The 20,168-nt window shown below is 36.9% G+C and overlaps 1 protein-coding gene across 1 annotated transcript in view; it reads left to right on the top strand.

The window, feature by feature from the left end:
* Positions 1 to 387: 387 nt before the first annotated feature.
* Positions 388 to 20,168, top strand: part of LOC140151375 (uncharacterized) — a 41,976-nt gene continuing 22,195 nt past the window's right edge. The window contains exons 1-5 of the mRNA XM_072173686.1: positions 388 to 430; positions 10,126 to 10,233; positions 15,559 to 15,780; positions 18,069 to 18,362; positions 19,541 to 19,780. Coding sequence (XP_072029787.1) covers positions 10,170 to 10,233; positions 15,559 to 15,780; positions 18,069 to 18,362; positions 19,541 to 19,780 — 820 coding nt within the window. The 5' untranslated portion in view covers positions 388 to 430; positions 10,126 to 10,169. The remainder of the gene's footprint in view (positions 431 to 10,125; positions 10,234 to 15,558; positions 15,781 to 18,068; positions 18,363 to 19,540; positions 19,781 to 20,168) is intronic.

Below are 20,168 nucleotides of genomic sequence, written 5' to 3'. Positions count from 1 at the left end.
TTGGTTTATTATAAAAGCCTAATGCAGACATGGTTAACGTCACTTTATTGGATACAATACTCAACAATTGTATTCCTCTATTGCTATGGTAGTTAATCCGATTATTACGTCACTTCTACGGCGAATACTCTCATGAATACTGATTGGCAACATTTTCCAATATGTCAGCGCTCAAATCGGACACAATAGATGAAAAGATACTGCAGTCCGTTGGTTCCGGTTCTTACTTATAAGTAGCTTACATTTTTGCGTGAAAATATAAATAGAAGCTTTATAGATTGAGTAGTCCAGGTATAGTGTGCGAAGTTCATGTTCACCTTTGATAAAACTCACGCCTGATTGCCCTTTCAATAATACGATGAATTGTATAGCTTGTTAGTCTGGTATTGGGTGCTTACCTACACGGATATGATTTACAAGCTTATAATAGGTAAGTATTTTATACAATTATTTTTAAACTTGCCTTTGCTAATATATGGCAACTACGATTCTTAATACCAGCTCAATTATTTAAAGATTTAGGTATTTTATCGTTATTTATACCTATTATTAAGTTTTAAAAGGGCATTTCGTGATCCACAGCCTCATCCCCCCACTTTTCTCAAAAAAAGTTGAGATTTTTGTATCACTGGAAACCTCTGGCTACATAATGTTTATGTACAAAATATTTCTTGCAGATTAATTCGTTTAGCAAAGATATCGTGAAATTTGAATTTCGTTCTGGTGCACCAGAACGAAATTACAACGTATTGTCTATGGAGCAGTGTAATACACATAATCATGCATAACTCGCAAACGCAATATCGGAATCAACTGAAATTTTGGGAATATGCTTTTTTTGTTGTTATGTACTGAAAAATGTCATAAAAAGAGGATGCTAGGATCACGAAATACTCCTTTAAGTTACTAAAAGTGCTTCAGCGGTTTACGAATAAAAGGTAAAAATGTGTATTGCAACGGGCCATTGCCCGAAATGGCGAACAAAGGTAATCATTTGAGAGGAGAATGCATATTGAGGTGGTTGAACAAATTCATCAAGTTAGGATCGATGGAGTATACTAAGTAAACAAGGTCCGTTGTATCTGATGCAGAAAATGCAATTACTTGTGTACGTTTCAATAAACACTGTTGCCATTGTCAACACTTATTTGCTACTGGCATCCGATGCTAGATGTATCTCCAGCGAATATTTTAGGTTTGATAGTTGATTTTCCTTCTGGGGATTTTTCTTGATCCATGTTGTAGAAACTCATCGAAAATGTGAGATAATTGATATTGTCCTTCGTCTCTGTTCATGGTGGTGCTCCTTGTTCTTGGCACCACTAAAACCTGTGTCGTATTGCCAGTAGCAATATCACTCATTATCCAGTATTAAAAACGCCCGCGACTCAAAAACAAGAATTGTTTTCATAATTTTGCACATTCTATTTGTCAAGCATGAAGGTATTTAGATTTTAAAATTTGTGCTTTGAATTATAAAATGTCCGTTTGGAAAAAAAGGTTGATCACAATCGCAACGGGGAACCTAAAACACAACACTGACTGAATTTGTGGTGCTTTTTTGGCTACAAAAGACCATTTGCCACATTAACGCAATATAATGCTAACCTAACCTTACTAACTGATCTCTTACATATACCTAACAGAACAATAATATTAACAATTAAACTGCTAGTAGTACTATATAATACGGAATTATTGAGCCTCGGAAAGTATACATGCAAGGAAAAATTAATTCAGGCCTTCATTTCCTGGTGAAATCTTTGCACCAGATAGTATGGAGTTAATGAACCCCTCTAAATGGAAAAAAATACGCACCAAATCCGTGTGAAATAAATATGAAACTAGCATTTCGACTGATTTGCAAAACTAAGAGTGCAGTGAACCAGAACCTTTAACACTGAGTATGCCGAAAGCTATTTTTCTGATTTAAACATTTTATTTATGTTTTTGTTATTGCATACGACACTTGACAAATCATGGTAATTATCTATTTTGCTATATAACCATGGAGGACGGTCATGGATCTTTGTTGGCATTAGTAAACAGTGGCGTAGCTGGGATTTTTTTCCAGGGGGGGGGGGCAAGCCTGTCTGGGGGGCCAAATCCACCAAACAAAAATTTTGCCGCCCCTTCCTCAACAGCCCGAAAAGGTTGACCCAATTTTTTTTCGGTGGTTTGAAAAAGTGAAGAGCAAAAAAAAAAAAAAAAAAAAAAAAAGGGTTATATGCCCTAAAAGCAACACATTTTGATATATAGTACTTACCATTTTTCACTTCCTCTCCCTCTCTCCTCCCTTTTTCCTCTCTCTCCTTTTTCTCTTTTTCCTTGCGCTAGGGGCGGGGGCCCAAATAGCGCTAGGGCGGTGGCCCAAATAGGCAATTTTGCCAGGGGACAATTGCCACCATCTGCCCCATATCCCCCCGGCAGCTACGCCACTGTTAGTAAACTTACTAGTATCTATTCGACGCTGTATTGTTTTGGAATATGTTGAAAAAATGCAACCACATTTTCTGTATTATTTGAGTAAAATAGGTTCAGTATAGGTAATGGGGATACGCACAAGAACAAATACAACACAATGAGGAACGATTGCTCGCTACAAGAGGAAACTGAATATATTGAATAAGAAAGAATGAACAGTTTACCAACCCAAAGTACAACAAATAAACACGAATCCTGACCGGCACACAACCCAACTTGAAAAAATAAAAGCAAGTAAATGTGGCATGGGAATCAAACCCACGACCTTCCGATCTCTAGACGGACACCTTATCCATTAGGCTAGTACCAGCTTCCACTGATAAACGGTAGTTAAAACTTATGACGTGGTGAACTTACTTTAAATAACAATGCAATAAAGATCAGTATATTTTCGTCATTATGGACTGCAGATTTAAACTACCATTAATACTGGTCAATATTATATTATCACACATCTTACTTCCTACCATCATGGTGCAAACGTTTCTATACTTTGCTTGCCGGATGCGGACGATACCTGGCGTCTAACAGTGTCTTCAAGGTCACGGTCATTCACAAATGATCAAACACAATCAAGGGTTCATTTATCATGCATATTTACAGACGAAGTTGAAGCAACCAAAAAAATATATTTATCTATTATCTAAATCAATATATTATTGAAAAAGGATTTCTTTCATTCTACAAATCATATATTTTGAAAACTTGCTTGATTTATTGCTGTTAATGAGTTATGTACGTTTTACAAAAGTGTTGTTGTTTCAGCCCTCTATACAACATAACTCAAGAACCACAGGACCTACAAAATTATATCTGTGATATTTGAATTCTTCTACACACTCGCTATGATCAATGCAATTTTTGCCAAAGCTCACTAACATTCGCAAGATGCTGTGAACTACCAAATCGCAACAGTTTAAAATAGTTGCTAACCTTAAAGGGCATGTCTATTGCAAAAACAAGTTTATCTCTATTCGAAGAGAATAATTATTATATTACAAGTTGACACTCGTTGCAATTTTTTATTCATATTTCTCCTGAAAAAGGAGAAATTGTGTGGGTAAAGTTCAGCCTTGTACGTGTTCTTCCCCAGTTTGGCTAATGACGTAAGTAAATGAAGCGGGCACTATATCGCGCTCTCATCATACAATCACAATCACTTTGACAAGTTAGACATTAGCAACAATGAGTTGTACTATTATTTACCATAAGAATGCTGCATAACAATATGCAGACTAATGTTCTCATTTGGGGAACAAAGCGTCACACAGTATTGTTACTATGCGTTTGCTTTGTAATATTTCATCCAACTGAAACTGTAATAACTATAACATATTTCAATACCGCACAGGGAAGTATACGTTCTATGCATTGAGAATGTTTATAGTCCCTTCTCGCAGAGCAGGCACAGTCATTTCATGACGTCAATTTTTTTCTAGGCCAAATCTGTCTCGTTCGAAGGAACTCGTCTCTTTTAAAAGTTAGTTTTTGCGGAATATCAATTTTAAACGTCTTATTTTCTCAAAAAAAGAGTCATTTTCATTGTCCTCATAATACAGACTTGACATTTAATATGGAATACTTTTTCGCAAAATTCCAAGACTGGTCTGGCAGAGGTCTGCATAAACGGCACGGGCTAAATATTAACTGGGGTGTGTCAGGTTATGATGCAAAATAATTGTTTGACAGAAAATGTGCTTTCCATTAGTTTATATTATGGCGCTCATAATGTAGTAAATTAGCCTAAAATGGCGGATTTAAGGAGACTAAATTTGAATTTTGTGGTGGTAAAATTTCTGAATTTGAGCAACATTATTCTACTATTATCAAATTTATTGAGGCTTGAGGCAATTCTATTGAATCTAAATACCAATAAGTGTTCGTCAGAACTGAAATGCACCTGTGATCCACTAGTTTTGAAAGTGGGAGGAGCTTTCAAAAATATGGCTCTATAAAGTGGTATGCACTCAGAAAATTTGAATGGTCCCCTGGGGCCAAATGTTAGAAACTTAATGTACACATAGAAACAGTGTGAGTTCATTGGGCAACCAGGAATCCGCACAGTTGTTTTGTACGGTATGTTTATAACATTTGACCCCAAGGGGCCATTCAAACTTTCTGAGTACGTACAGCTTTTAAGAGCCCTATTTTTTTAGCTCCTCCCCTGTTCAAAAACTTGTACATTGTTGGTGTATTTCAGCTGTGATTAATGCCAGTTGCTGACGAAGTTTAAGAAATATCACCTCAAACCCCTATACATTTGAAAATAACAGAACCACGTTGCAGAAAGTCCGAAATTGTGTCCCCCATAAAGCTCAAATTCAGTCTCCCTAAATCCGCCATTTTAGGCAAATTCGCTACATTATGAGCACCATAATGTAAACATATCGAAAGCACATTTTCTATCAAACAATTATTTTACACCATATCCTGACAAACACCAATTAATATTTAGCCCGTGCGGTCTATGCAGACTCCATCCAGACCAGTCTCGGAACTTTGCGAAAAATATTCCATATTAAATGTCAAGTCTGTATTACCTTGCCAATGATATGTTGTCCGAGCAATATACCTGACCTTTAAACCCATTACATTTTCCCAGTATAGTTATGGAAAGGAAGCGCATCCTCTAACTCCGTGACGTCATAATCGGATTAACTACCATAGCAATAGATGAATACACTTTTTGAATAGACCGCCTGCCTTTCTTTGACATCTATGGTTCAATGCATTGGTACCGCGTGAACGTTGAAGTGCAGGGTGGTATAGGCAAAATTGTATTCATCTATTGCTATGGTTGTTCATCCGATTAACTACGTCACTTCTACGGCGCATAGAGACACAGGCCGCTTAATTCGCCGTAGAAGTGATGTGATAATTGGATTAACTACCATAGCAATAGATGAAAAGAATTTTTGTAAATATCACCTTACCATACAAGCAGGTTGTACACATCACATGCGCATGTATGCAATCATAGTCTGAATACGATACGGCTCTTTTCAAAGACATTAATCTTACAGGTGCGAGTGATCAACATGATATAAATAATTCTATAGAATTACGATCCATGTCTTTATCCCTGCTCTTTGACATCTATGGTTCAATGCATAGTACCACGTGAACGTACTACTGCAGCGCGATATATTCAAAAATTGTTTTCACCTTGTACCCAGCAAACACAAAACGTTTTCGACATCATTCGCAAAAGGTTATAAAAGGTTGTCAGAAAACGTTTAAATGTCGGGTTATATAAAGGGTATATTAAGAGTATAAAACGTTTTCATAACCTTAAAAAATATTTTTTGATAATCTACTGCTCAGCAAACAAAAATGTTTTTCAGAAAACGTTTAAATGTCGGGTTATATAAAGGGTATAAAAACGTTTTAGTAACATTTCAAAAACATTCTTGAAAACTTGATACAAAACATTCATAACAGAATGTTATTTTGGGGTTGAAAAAATATTTTGCGAAAAACGTTTGCCCAAAATATTTTCAATAACGTTTTAAAAACGTTTTCATGACCTTTATATAACCCGACATTTAAATGTTATTAAAAGGTTTTGAAAATAACATTTGAAGAACATTCCTGTGTTTGCTGGGTACAAATATTTTAACATAATGTTATTTAAGTATTGACACAATATTTGGCAAAAATGTTTGCAAAAATAGTTTACAATAATATTTTTTTTAAACATTTAAAACTATTGTTGTAGTGTGTTTTCATACAAAACGTTTTAAAACGTTATCATGACCTTCATATAACCCGACATTTTAATGTTATTAAAACGTTTTTACCTAAACCAAAAGCCAAAATATAACTTATTTAAAACGTTTTTAAAACGTTTTGTGTTTGCTGGGTAGTTAACCTGATTATTACATCACTTCTACGGCGAGTTGTGGTATAATTTCTATGGCAACGGGACGAGTTTACTAGATTTACGAATGTGTTTGCCTAATTCAATATTCAGCATTTGTGGCCATGGAAGAAGCGTGCACGTCGTGTTCCTGGGCAAAACTAATTCTACTACCACCAGTTCACCACACACAAGATTTACCATCTAACTTCATGCCTAGAAGAAATAGACGTGATAGAAGAAGAGGTTATATTAACTCCTTTTAAGGACCTACCCTGACAGTAATCTCTGCCAACATCAAAGGTCTCTCAACGGCCAAGCAAAAAATCGTAGCTGAAGTTTGTAGTAATCTTCAATGTGACGTACTCTGCCTGCAGGAGACCAATAGAGGAAGCGACAACACTCGCCCATCCATATCTGGTATGGTACTCGTCACCGAGCGATCCCATCGCCAGCATGGCAGTGCTATCTTTGTCAAAGCAAGCTTTGTTATAGAAGCTACATCGGTGTCCGAAGATGACAAAATCGAAGTTCTAACAGCAGTTAGAGCTGAGCAGTGTAGTCGTAAACAGCTGTCTACAAACCACCAGCTGTTAACGTCCAAGTTTACACACTCTGTTCCACAAGTGCACAGTAAGCCACAGATCATCATTGGTGTTTTCAACAGGCATAGCATCCACCGTCGCGACGCGTCGTTCCACAGTACCTGATGGAGATGCGGTTACATCTAGCCAGCCATCGTCACCGGTAATATTGCAGGTCTGTGCCAGACGATTGTGCAGGACCCTATCCCAGCAAGCCAACATCAGCCTATTGACATCCAAGTCAATGCAGCTGTAAGATCAACCAGTGTTCCTTTCAAGAGACGCTTCAATTACAAGAAAGCAGATTGGAAAGGGTTCTCCGATGTTGGAGCAGAACATCAAGTGAATTGCACCATATCAAGCACCTTTAATACCCAAACATTGAGTTCTTGGAATTCCAGCTACAGTAAAATGTTTAAACGGTCACTGGTCAAAATTGCTAAACGTATGGCCATGTGTCTCAAGTTGGGGCCCTCTTTCGTGACATACTGTTTTCATAGCTGAAAACATCAATTTTGAGATGAATGGTTATACCTTTTTATGTACCAATTGCATGCAGGTATGTAAAAGTATACATTGCTGGAAAGCATAAAAAACTGAGATTACAATGACCCAAACCTGAAGTTAATATTCAGGGTGTACTAGAAGATTCATTTACAGGGTGTAGCAATTAACTTTTTAATGAAGACGTGGTACAGTATGGGAGTGCCTATTTCTTTTCAGGAGTATTTTCTCAATCTGAGGACCACAAATTCAAACAAAGCTTGAAAGACCCACCAGAAAATATATACTTTATAGAGGGTGCGATGCTTGATTATATGTACACAGGGTGATAAAAAAATGTGCTTCGTTATCAGATCTGATAAATTATTCATAGGTTTAATTAGTGCTAATTAAGAATACAATATCTTATTGTTTGTCAGTTTTGGACTAATTAATTGCAATTCTGACAATTGACTGTTTTACATAGAAGCCTATGGGAAAAGGCGTGGACGAGCTTGTAAACTTGCGCCTTAGTATAATTAATTAGATGAAATTACACAAAGTACATAATTATTTAGGTAATATAAACAATTTAGTTCGATCTTTCAATCGACCATCGAGGCTTGGTCGATCCTTATTATTTATAAAATCAATTTATTGATTATTGTTAATTGTGATAACATATGAAGTTTTGCCTGTATTGATATAGACGAATCCAACGAATCCAAGTGATGGTTAGAATGCATTCGGCCATTACTGGGTCCCCGGCGCACTAAACTGGTGTTGATGTTGTGACTGCCCTATAAGGTGGATTAAAGCCGCTTAAAAATCGATGTTATATTGTATTTTGTTGTAAACTTTCATCATTCTTTTGTCTACGTGTAAAATTCCCGCCAAGGTCGCATCATTTCACATTTCAGGTGGGATAAACTCAGCGGGGACCTACCTATGGCTACCATTGAGGTTTCGGAATGCGTGAAATCGGATTCATTTATAAACCAATATACATTTAGCCTTAATTCTGGTTAATTAATAAAAATGCATCGAAGCAGCATCGATGGTCGATCCAAAGATCGAATAAATTGGTACTAAATAATCATGGATTTTAGTATACATTACGTGCTGGAAAGCATAATGAACAGAGATTGTTGCTCCAAACCTGAAGTCGATATTCAGGGTGTACTGAATGAAAAATAATACAGGGTGTAACATTAACAATTAACACGTTTTCAACTCAACATAAAAAGATGAAAAGTATGTCATCAAATTGTTCGTGAACTTTTTCCATATATACTCTCTATGGTACCGTATCCGCACATCCGTGTCCACACATCCTGCACCCTGTAAGTTTGTTAGCTTAATTGATCATACAATTGAATACATGAATACAAAAGCCACCCAAGTCCATGGGAAGTGATTTTGAGAGAAAAACCTGTGTATCATTTTAATTCCTTAAGTTAGATTTTCCTGGTCAATATGGTAAGTTTTACGTGCAAATGAGTGTATTAAACTGTATAAAGTATGACGATTAGCATTTCAGGGACTTTGTAGGGTTCATTTTAAATTTTGGACTTGGGTGGTTTTTTGAATCATATACAAAGACAACAACGTTGGAATGAGATTACCACTAGTAAGATAATACAAAATAAAGCACACAGGCATGTATAATGTTGATAAACATTCTGCCATGTAATATAAACCACACACGTTCCTTTATTAAACCCTTTTTTTTTTCAAAAGTCACTCTCCAGCAATGAATGTGTTACAAGTGGACTGGATTTCAATCAATGTGTTACAAGACTCAAATCACGGAATTGGGTGGTTCTTTCATACGTGCTATTTCTCACATGCTCAATAGACACAAAGGACGAATTTGAGTTGTTCTTTCATACATATGACAGGCCTATGTATAGCAACAATTTCCCATGCTTAACTCAATTTGGCCAACGTATGGACTTAGGTGGGTTTTGTATTCATATATTCAATTAATTAGCGTCAATGGAGAATCCTGTATTGTAAGTTGTATACATCTTCATTTTGAGAATATCATTTAATATTTTAAAGAAAAATATCACGCCGCCACCCTGTTAAGGTTCCTAATATAAGAAACATGGCCATATAAATGCTGTTATTATTGTGTGCAAATGCATGAGGTATTCGGTCATGGTTGGTTTGGACATTATCCAAAATAATTACGTTATTGTCACAATATCATACTATATTGTGGTGCAGAATAACGGCCTAAAAATAAGAGGTTGCGATATCTTGACTTGACTTACTTGACTTAAAGCTTTCCTCCCATGATACAGGTAGGTCCTGGAGATAGCTGCCTAGCCACTATGCTTCGCCACTCAGCTCTGTTGTTTGCCATCCGACCGGCTTCTACGGATTGGATTCCCACTGCACTGCAGTTTGCTTTGATGTTGTCCATCCAGCGCATTGGGCGATATCTTACGTCCGTTTAAATATTCAAAATTATGTCACATGATTTTTATTTGCATAGTTTGGCGGGCGTAAGAAATCACAACCTGCAGTACTGTGCAATGATCAAAATAAAATCATTTGTCAGATAAATTAACACCTTGATCATGTTGATGACAATATTCAATGCACAATGTAAAGTAAAGATATGCATGTTATTGTAATTCTGCTATCGAGTATGATACTCTTGCTTTTTTTCACAACATAATATGATATGGATATGTTTTCTTACAGACCCAACGTGTCCAAGGCGACTTTAGTGACTTAAGGAGACCAATATGGCACTTACGATCATTCTATTGATGGGCGCTCTTTTAAGTTCGATCAACTCACTACCACCAGGTAAATAATGTGATTGGGAATGAATGAGCTTGAATGAATTTTAAGAAGTTCGCAAACAGCCGGTACATCAGGCTTAGAGGGGGGAGGTCTAATCGTCTATAAGCTTAATAACTAGGGTCACATCAGTGATCTTATTTGTGAATTCAGTCACTTTCTTTCTGTAGCCATTCGCTGGATTCGCCATTGTAGCCTACCGATTTGTGTGTTTTATTGTCCTTGTCATTATAATTCCTTCAGTTAGATTTACCTGGTCAATATGGTAAGTTTTACGTACAAGTGAGTGGGTTAAACTGTATTAGGTATGACGATTAGCATTACAGGGACTTCGTGGGGTTCATTTTAAATGCTGGACTTGGGTGGTTTTTTGAATCATATACAAAGACAACAATGTTGGAATGAGATTACCACTAGTAAGATAATAAAAAATAAAGCACACATGTATGTATATATAATGTTGATAAGCATACTGCCATGTAATTAAACACTTTTTTTTCAAAAGTCCCTCTCCAGCAATGAATGTGTTACAAGTGGACTTTTATACATACTGGATTTCAATCAATGTGTTACAAGACTCAAATCCTGGATTTGGGTGGTTCTTTCATACATGCCATTTTTCACATGCTCAATAGACACAGAGGATGAATTTGAGTTGTTCTTTCATACATATGACAGGCCTATGTATAGCAACAATTTCCCTTGCTTAACTAAATTTGGCCAAAGTATGGACTTGGGTGGGTTTTGTATTCATATATTCAATTTTTCATCATAGTCACTTTACAACAACAACACATTTACCTTTATCAGGGATCACAACGAGGTTATCATCCTGATCAGGCTTTCCTTTCGCCCTTGGTAATATTGGATTAGTTTGTATTGCTATTGCATAGCGTTTGGCAGATTTGTTTGCCTTTATTCGATTTAGATGGACTAGTGGTGTTATTAGTTTTGTGTGTCTTTAGAAAAATATGCAGTTTTCATCGATTTGAAAATTTAAGTTTAAATTATGATGGTGGACGAAAAACAATTAGCATGAAAAATCCAATTTGGCGCTTTTCGCAAAAACTGCTAATTTGTTCAGAAATCTGCTGTGATAGTGTGATTCCTTGCATCATTTTCTTTCCCATTCATGCGCTATATTTAAAAATTTTTTGATTCTGATGTCTATTTTCTCGACTTATGTCCAAATTCAATGTATTATGTGCGTACATAGGTAATGAAACATCCTACATATTGCTAACTAGCTTAATTTAAGATCATTTATTAATACGAAGATTTTGACACCATTTTCATCAAAATCGGAGCAAGTTTTAAATTTTGACCCTTTAAGGTCAACGGTTGACCTTTGACATTTTTGGTAATAACTCAAGAATGGTACATCCTATATAGGTAAAACTACATTTTCTGAATCACCAGAGTAATACATAACCATGATAACATAGTAATGTTTTTGACACAATTTGATGAAGTTTGAAATGACCTTACCCCCACTCATGGGACATTTTGTTGTGGGAACAACAAAATTTGTGTACTAGGGACTTTAAGTATAGCAGGTACCGTTAGGTCACTTTCAGGTAAAATTTCAAAAATTTTCGCGCTGCGCGCGTTTAACAATCAGGTTCATCACCCCTTTCTTCATGATTCTTGAAAACTCCAATTTCCAAAGGGCCTCATGCATATTATACACATGGTTTGTGAACCACTAGTATCGTCAACTCCCCCACCCCGACCCTTTGCTATCGACAGTGTTTACAACCTAAGGTCTGGCAGCTTTCAATTTACCAACGTGTGGGCTATATGGGGTGGTGGTGCGGCAACGCTTGGCGATCGCAACAAAAAGACAGCCGTAGATCCGGGGGGAGGGGAGTGATCCAACAAATATTTTTATATGGGGGATTGTCCATGCAATCTCCCCCCTCCCCCATGTTGACGCCCGTATGTGGGGTTCTGACAAATTTAATCTCATATTTGGCCATTTTATCGTAAAAAGTTTTGCGCTCTCCTCGCGTGTTTGTTCCACTTTTGCATCATAGGCCTATTTGACCATTTTAGCTTCATTACCAAAAAAGTTTGTGCGTGCTTATGCAAGATTGGCATCACGCACCGCACCATTCGTTAAAGCCATGCCAGTGACCTACTTAGTACTTACATCCTGGGGAAAGGGGACAGTTGCTCGTAATACCGAGATAAAATTTACAAACATTTGCAATTTAATAGCATTAATTTTATTGCGCTTCGCGCAGGTCATCAGAACAACTTCGTAATTGTTATCCTTTTGAAAATGTTTTATTTTCTCTTGAACTTCTTCAAAAACAGAGATTTTAATTCTATCCTTTATTTAAGTTGAATAAATCATGAATATGAGTGCAGGGGAAACTCTCCGGTCCGATGCCTTGAAAAGGCCTAAATGTAAAAACCTGTGAGCTTGGGGCTCTGCCCCTTGTACTCCGCCAGGGGCGTTGCCCTCGACTCCACCTAACCAGGGGATCTAATATTATACGGCGGATCCCCGGACCGCCGACCCCACCCGTTTGAGCTTGCAACATTGATAACTTGCCAATAAAATATATTTCTATAATCCTTACAAGTGAGCAAAGCGTTGTGTTGGACAGCAGTAATTCCCCACTAAAATGATTTTGTCAGGCCTTCGGCCAATTTTCTTTTTTTTTTTTTAATTCAATGTTATGGTGAAATTTTAGTAAAAGTGGAAGATTGTTTGTACTCATTTCATGGGTGATTTTTTTTCTGTGTTCAAAAAACCAGAGTATTTTGCAGGTTTGTTTGCAGATTAGGCTAAGTGTTGCTTTATAATTCAAGAGTGTCAAGTGTCCAATCAGGTAACTAATACGGTCAAATATTAGTCACTGGGAGAGGTAAAATAGCATACCTAAGAGTGCGACGGTGTTTTTTGCAAAGGTCGCGTACGTTAATTATTTGACCTTTAACGGAAAACGCGCATGATGGCCCTCCATCTGAAATGGTCTTCTATGGTTAGTTTCAGTATGCCGCTTCTTTCCTCTTAGAACATCATACAGCCTCTCAAGATCATTTCCTGTCCAGGCTTTATATACCATTTCTGAGCATTCTAATATAATCTAAACTATATATGGCATATTACAGCATTTAATCATCCCATATATGGCACATTACATCAATTCTAAATATAGTGCATGAAATCACCACAAGCCAATCACACTCTACTCTGAATACATCAGTTCTAGAAATAACACATTACCTCAACACAAACCAATCAGATTCATTGTGTACTGACCCATGATTATTTGCATAGTGCCAGCACTTACTACTGTGGTAATTATGACCATTATAATTGATACTATTATATTCCAGAAACTTCTACAAATTACTAAATACGACTTTCTTGTTCACTTTAATCATTAGCATTTTCTAGAATATTTCATGTACAAACAATATCAAAACAATTGAAAACTAATATCTAATGACAAAATGCTTAACCTTTGATAAATATTATGGATTATTTTGGGGGCACATAACACCCTTTTGAATAGAAAGTTTGAATGTAAAGAAAACTTTCTTAATTCTCATTCATATAAACTTCGTAAACTAATGTTACTTTTCACACTATGTACATATACAGTGACTATTTGCCACTCTTGTTCCTTTTTTAAAGGAAATTTTGTTTGTCTTATTCAACTCTGGACAAGGCATCGGCCATAACATTATCTTTCCCTTTAATATGCTTGATATCCAGGTAGTATTCTTGTAAGGTCAAACTCCATCTCACCAATCTTTTTTTATTCTTCATCCTATGGATGAATGTGAGTGGGTTATGATCTGTGACGACAAGCACAGGGCACACTGTGATACATATACATCAAAATGTTGCAACGCTAAAAGAAATGCAAGACACTCCTTTTCAATTGTGGAGTAATATCTTTGGTGCTTGTTAAACTTCTTTGAGTAATAACATATTGGGTGATCTTCACCCTCTTGCATGAGAACACCACCACAACCCACATCACTAGCATCAACTGCCAGTTTAAACTGCTTTTGAAAATCAGGTGCTGATAGCACGGGTGAACTCATCAGAATTGACTTGATCTTGTGAAATGCATTCTCACATTGCTCTGTTCATATAAATTTGGCATTCTTTTTCAACAAATCAGTCAGAGGCGATGCTATGTCTAAAAAGTTTGGACAGAACTTTCTGTAATATCCAGCCATATCATAGCCTCAACTTTGGCTTTGATGGGTTTGACCTGACCTTGACCTACCGCATGTTCCAGGTATGTAACTGTGGCATGGCAAAACTCACTCTTTACCAAATTCACTGTCAAATTTGCTTCAGTAAGTTTCTGAAACAAATGACGGAGCTGCCCCATGTGTTGTTCCCATGTTTGACTGTAAACAATCAAGTCATCAACATACGCCTCGCAACCATCTATGTCAGCTACGATTTGGCTAACCATTCTTTGAAAGGTTGCTGGCGCATTTTTCAAACCGAATGGCATAACCTTGTACTGGTAAACCGCTGTAATTTCGCTGCCATGGTGAATCATCACAATCAGATCGCATCATCTAGGCCAGTTGCAGCCGAACCTCAGGCGCAGACCTATCCGCACTTAGATTGTAACATCCACCAATTATCTGTGCAGCTCCCCAAATTCCATTGGGTGAAGGAAGTTTTTGATAACCAAACAACTAATCACCGATTTTTTGAAAGCAGGAGGAAACCGGAGATCCCGGAGAAAACCTGCGAGAGCGAGCATGGAATCGGGATAAACCAAGTACACATGAGTCCTTGGACCGCGCCAGGGCTTGAACCCGGGACCTTAGTGGTGCAAAGCGAGGGAACTACCGCTGCGCTAACTCGCCCTCCCAATGATTAATATTATGGATTATTTTGGGGCACATAACACCGTTTAACACGCAGTTTTATAGGATGACATAATGTCGAACTTTGCTCTGTTGACCTACAAACACAGCAAATTTGGCTGATTCCATTTAGGTGCAAGTTGGGACATGTGTAAACATTACAAATATGCCAAAAAATCAGGTTTGAAAACCAATTTCATATAATAAGAACGTACATTATGGCTGTAATGAATCTACCGGCGCTACGGCAAGGGCGGCAAAGTGTTACAAATTCTATAAACAAATTATCAGGATAGCAGATTGGAGATGTTTTTAGAGCGGCATTAATGTAGCCCTTTATGTCAGCACTGAGCATGCTGAGTCACTCGTCAAGTTCATCCATGATCCATCAGGCCATAGATTAACCATTTTTAATGGGAGATATTGGGCAACTTTTAATAGCACCAGTTTTCTTCTTTTTTTTCAATCGACCAGATCCCTGCAATCGTATCCCACCATCTGTAGACTGTAGCAAATACAATATTGTGGATAAGCTCTACTATGATAAAGATGAAATGACAAATTGTTTAAGTGCAGAAACTACTTCTACGTTGTCAACTAGAAGTGATGGCTTGTTCCCTCTTCCAGCATCTTACACGAATATAAATCTTCAACTCAATCCGTGTTGTTCCATCTCCATTACAACAATAGATCCAGGTAATGGAAACATGAAAACGACACCGAAATCTTATTTTTTAATTAAATTTTTACTGCCTTTCAATATTCTAACAGCTGGTAAATATTTTGGTGACTAGATTCACCAGGTATGTTCATCATTAAATCAACAATCGAATTATGTGTGTCAAACCAATAGATATTTTTCTGTCACTCATCGGAGAACTGAATGAGACTTTAGATCATGTGATCCAATTTCCCGGGAAACTGTGTATAATACGCATTGTAGCTCTATTACAGTCTTCAAAAGTGGAGCAAATATCATAGGCCTATTATAATATACGTGTCTCAAGAAATAATGTGATACTCAGGTAATACTACTTACTAGTATAGAATGTTTAAATGTTCCCTTGTATTAGTTCATGTTAATATGCATTGCTCTTTTGAAAAATAAATATAAAATATCATCCACTACCTAATCATAACGGTAAGCAATAACCTTAACCCTAAACCAGAATCGTAATCCTAATGAATAATTCTAAAAACATTGGGCACAATGTGAGGTGGGTAGTGATATAGGGCCTACATTTTAGCGGTGACATCCCGCTATCTCTAAGGACCGATATCTCTAAGGTTCGCTATCTCTAAGGTTCGCTATCACTAACGTGTAAAATCTATGGAGATCAGAATCCCGCTATCTCTAATAGAGAAAAGGGTTCGCTATACCTAAAAAAAGGTCCGCTACTTCTAAGGTTCGATATCACTAATTTAGAATAAGGTTCGCTAGTTCTAAGGTTCGATATCACTCATTTTAAATAAGGTTCGCTATCACTGATTTAAAATAAGGTTCGCTATCACTAATCTTGAATGAGGTCCGCTATCACTAATTTATTGAAGGTTCGCTATCTCTAAGGTTCGTTATCACTAATTGCAATAAAGGTCCGCTATACCTAAGGTTCGATATCACTAATTTTGTTTAGGGTTCGCTATCCCTAATTAATTAAGGTTCGCTATCTCTAAGGTTCGCTATCACTACTTTTGATTAGGGTGCGCTATACCTAAGGTTCGTTATCACTAATCTTAAATAAGGTCCACTATCTCTAATTTTAAATAAGGTCCGATATCTCTAATTTCAAATAAGGTCCGATATCTATACCTGATTTAAAATTAGAGATAGCGAACCTTATTTAAAATTAGAGATAGCGAACCATATTATAAATTAGAGATAGCGAACCTTGTTTGAAATTAGAGATAGCGAACCTTATTTGAAATTAGTGATAGCGAGCCTTAGAGATAGCGAACCTTAGAGATAGCGAACCTTAGAGATAGCGGACCTTATTTGAAATTAGAGATAGCGAACCTTAGGGATACCGGGATTGTTAAAATTAGAGATAGCGGACCTTATTTTAAATTAGTGATAGCGAACCTTAGATAGCGAACCTTCAATAAATTAGTGATAGCGGACCTTATTTAAAATTAGAGATAGCGAACCTTATTTAAAATTAGTGATATCGAACCTTAGGTATAGTGGACCTTTTTCGTAATTAGTGATAACGAACCTTAGGGATAGCGAATCTTAGAGATAGCGGTCCTTAGAGATAGCGAACCGCAGAGGATGATTTAAGCACTTCCCAGCAAGTCTTGCGGTTAGCACAGCTGTGTGAGTGAACATGACACCACTGCCCGCCCACTGCATACACACGTGCATGGTTAAATTTGAATTTGGACAGATATATTTACAATAAAAACACCTTCTAAAGGTTGGTCGATTTCACATTTTATGTTATCTACAGAAGGTGTGGATTATCCTTCATGCATACATCACTTTAGATCTGAAATCGACCAACTAATAATGACACACGGGCAATTCTAAAACAACATCTTTTGCACAGAGTTCAATGGGAATTGAAAAGTAAAGTGGCAGTTGAAACTCTAGTGATAACACTTTTACAGTGCATGATGGGGCTTCCTTAAATCATCCTCTGAGCGAACCGTAACCCCTTTTAGCATGCATCGCCAGCGAAGTGTTACGTGTAATCCGATTATCACCATGTCAACAAGTCTGCACTGTGATCGAAATGCTTGCAACACAAAGTCTATGGCATGTACTACCAATTCCAAAAGGTGTGTGATCCAGTTACCAGGGAGTTATATAACCACTTCGCTGGCGATATAAGCATGATAAGGATAAAATATGGGTCAGTGTTCTGAAAAGATGGAAAACTCTCGTTTTGTTTTTTACACTATAGGATACTACAATATAGTCATATTGGAATAATATCACGAGATATAAATGAATAAGCCTTATTTATTATGTACAAATCCTGTAGGTTTTTTCGTTCCTGCTTGTCCCGGGAATAAATTGGGCAATAATTGTAAATTGGGCTATTGTCCGCCAGGAAGACGTCGACGTCGAAAATCTGTATGTATACCCTGTGCTGGTATGAACATCGCATTCCCATCGACATCAGCTACTGGTGGTTTTCCACCGTACAGCTTCACATACAGCCATCCATCTGGTAGCTTGTTTGATATCGGCACAACAACAGTCACGGCAAACGTCACAGATAGCAACAATTATGTACGCACCTGTAGCTTCGATGTGACGATATGTGATGCATCATGTAAATATTGTAATTCTTTGTGATTCTATTGTATTCTTATTTTCATCTCCTAAAAAAATCCATTCCTCATATTTACGCTGCAAACACAAAACGTATGTACACAGAAAACGTTTTATTGGCTTGTTATATAAAGAGTATAAAACGTTTTAATAACGTTCCAAAAATATTTGTGAAAATAAGATGCAAAATATTATTATGTTATTCAAAGAGTATTTCGTGATCATAGCATCCTCTTTTTATGACATTTTTATTAGATATTCACAAAAAAAGACTTATTCCCAAAATTTCAGTTGATTCCTATTTTGTGTTTGCAAGTTATGTAATACTATGATTATGTCAATTACACTGCCCCATAGACAAAGACCAGAACGTAATAAAAATTTCACGATATTTTTGCCAAACGAATTAATCTGCATGAAATTCTTTGTACATAAACAACATGTAGCCAGAGGTTTCCAGTGGTATAAAAATCTCAACTTTTTGGAGAAAAGTGGGGGGATGAGGCTGTGGATCACGAAATGCACTTTTAAGAGCTGGCAAAAGATGTTTGCCTGAATATTTTACAATAACATTTTGACAACATTTAAAAAATTTCATGAAGTAAACAAGAACTGCCTATAAAAAGATATGACGGTTTAGGATATGATTTGTGTACATATGATGACCTTGCCATGAACACTTCTCACACCCTAACAAGATTTTGTGGACTGTAAAAGGTCTCTTATAATATTCGTATGCACGAGAATACATTCAACACAATATCATTGGTCATTCATTCGAATATATTCTTCATTTCTCGCTTGCTTAGTATTTTGCCTTTAGGCATGTCCACGGCTCCAATCTACGCATTAGACGGAGGCGACCTATTTAACGTTAACTGTGAGCATTTAATTATTATATTGATTTTTCACCCGGGTAAGTCGGCTGGAAAATAAATGAAATAATTAAATATCCAAAGCTAACGCTAAATAGGGCGTCTCCGCCTAATGTCATTCTCCTGTTCTCAGCTCATTGCTTTTGCTCCACATACGAAAACATGTTAATAGCTCATTAAACATTCCCATTTTGCTTCTCCCTCTTGGTCTCTTCCTTTTCTATCCAGTGGCGGGCAAATATCACAGGAAAATACAAAATGTTATAACAGACATTGTTTATTATAAATCCAATTTTCTTTATAGCTCCACTACTCATTGCATGTCCATCGAATCTTCTGGTAAGAAGACTGTTATCTGATGGCACTACAGTTAACTACCCAGAAGCAGCAACAGTTTGCGGTGGTTTTCCACCGTACACCTTCACATACAGAAGGCCATCTGGTAGCATTTTCCCTATCGGCATAACGCTAGTCACGGTGACCGTCACAGATAACATTTCTGTACGCAGCTGTACATTTACTGTGACGGTAAATGCTGCATCAGGTAAATAACGTAATCACTCTTTTTTTTTTAAATAACGATTATTTTCATCTCCTAAAATAACACAACGTCGTTGGGCAAGTAATACATCCGAAGTAAACAATATACTTAATTTCGCTGCCAATAATACGCTGATAGAATGCGCTGGGGTTATAAAACTTTCCCCAAAACTGCCCAATGTTGTTTTTCCGTGCCAAAATTAAAAATGAGCTCATTCCATTGCCTTCAAGTTATAAAAAGTGGGCCACAAACTGACTTGACTAATAAAGCAACTGTGCCTTGGTTGACTTTTTAGCCCAATCTGTTTTCAACTTGTATAGACCTTCAAATGATCAGTGGATGTTCTGACCAAGTATTTCACTTATTTAAGGAGTGTTCATTAATACTTAGG

Source organism: Amphiura filiformis, chromosome 4, assembly GCF_039555335.1.
Source record: "Amphiura filiformis chromosome 4, Afil_fr2py, whole genome shotgun sequence".
Taxonomy (NCBI): domain Eukaryota; kingdom Metazoa; phylum Echinodermata; class Ophiuroidea; order Amphilepidida; family Amphiuridae; genus Amphiura; species Amphiura filiformis.
The sequence above is the reverse complement of the archived record's forward strand: the minus strand, read 5'-3'. Positions and strand labels throughout refer to the sequence as shown.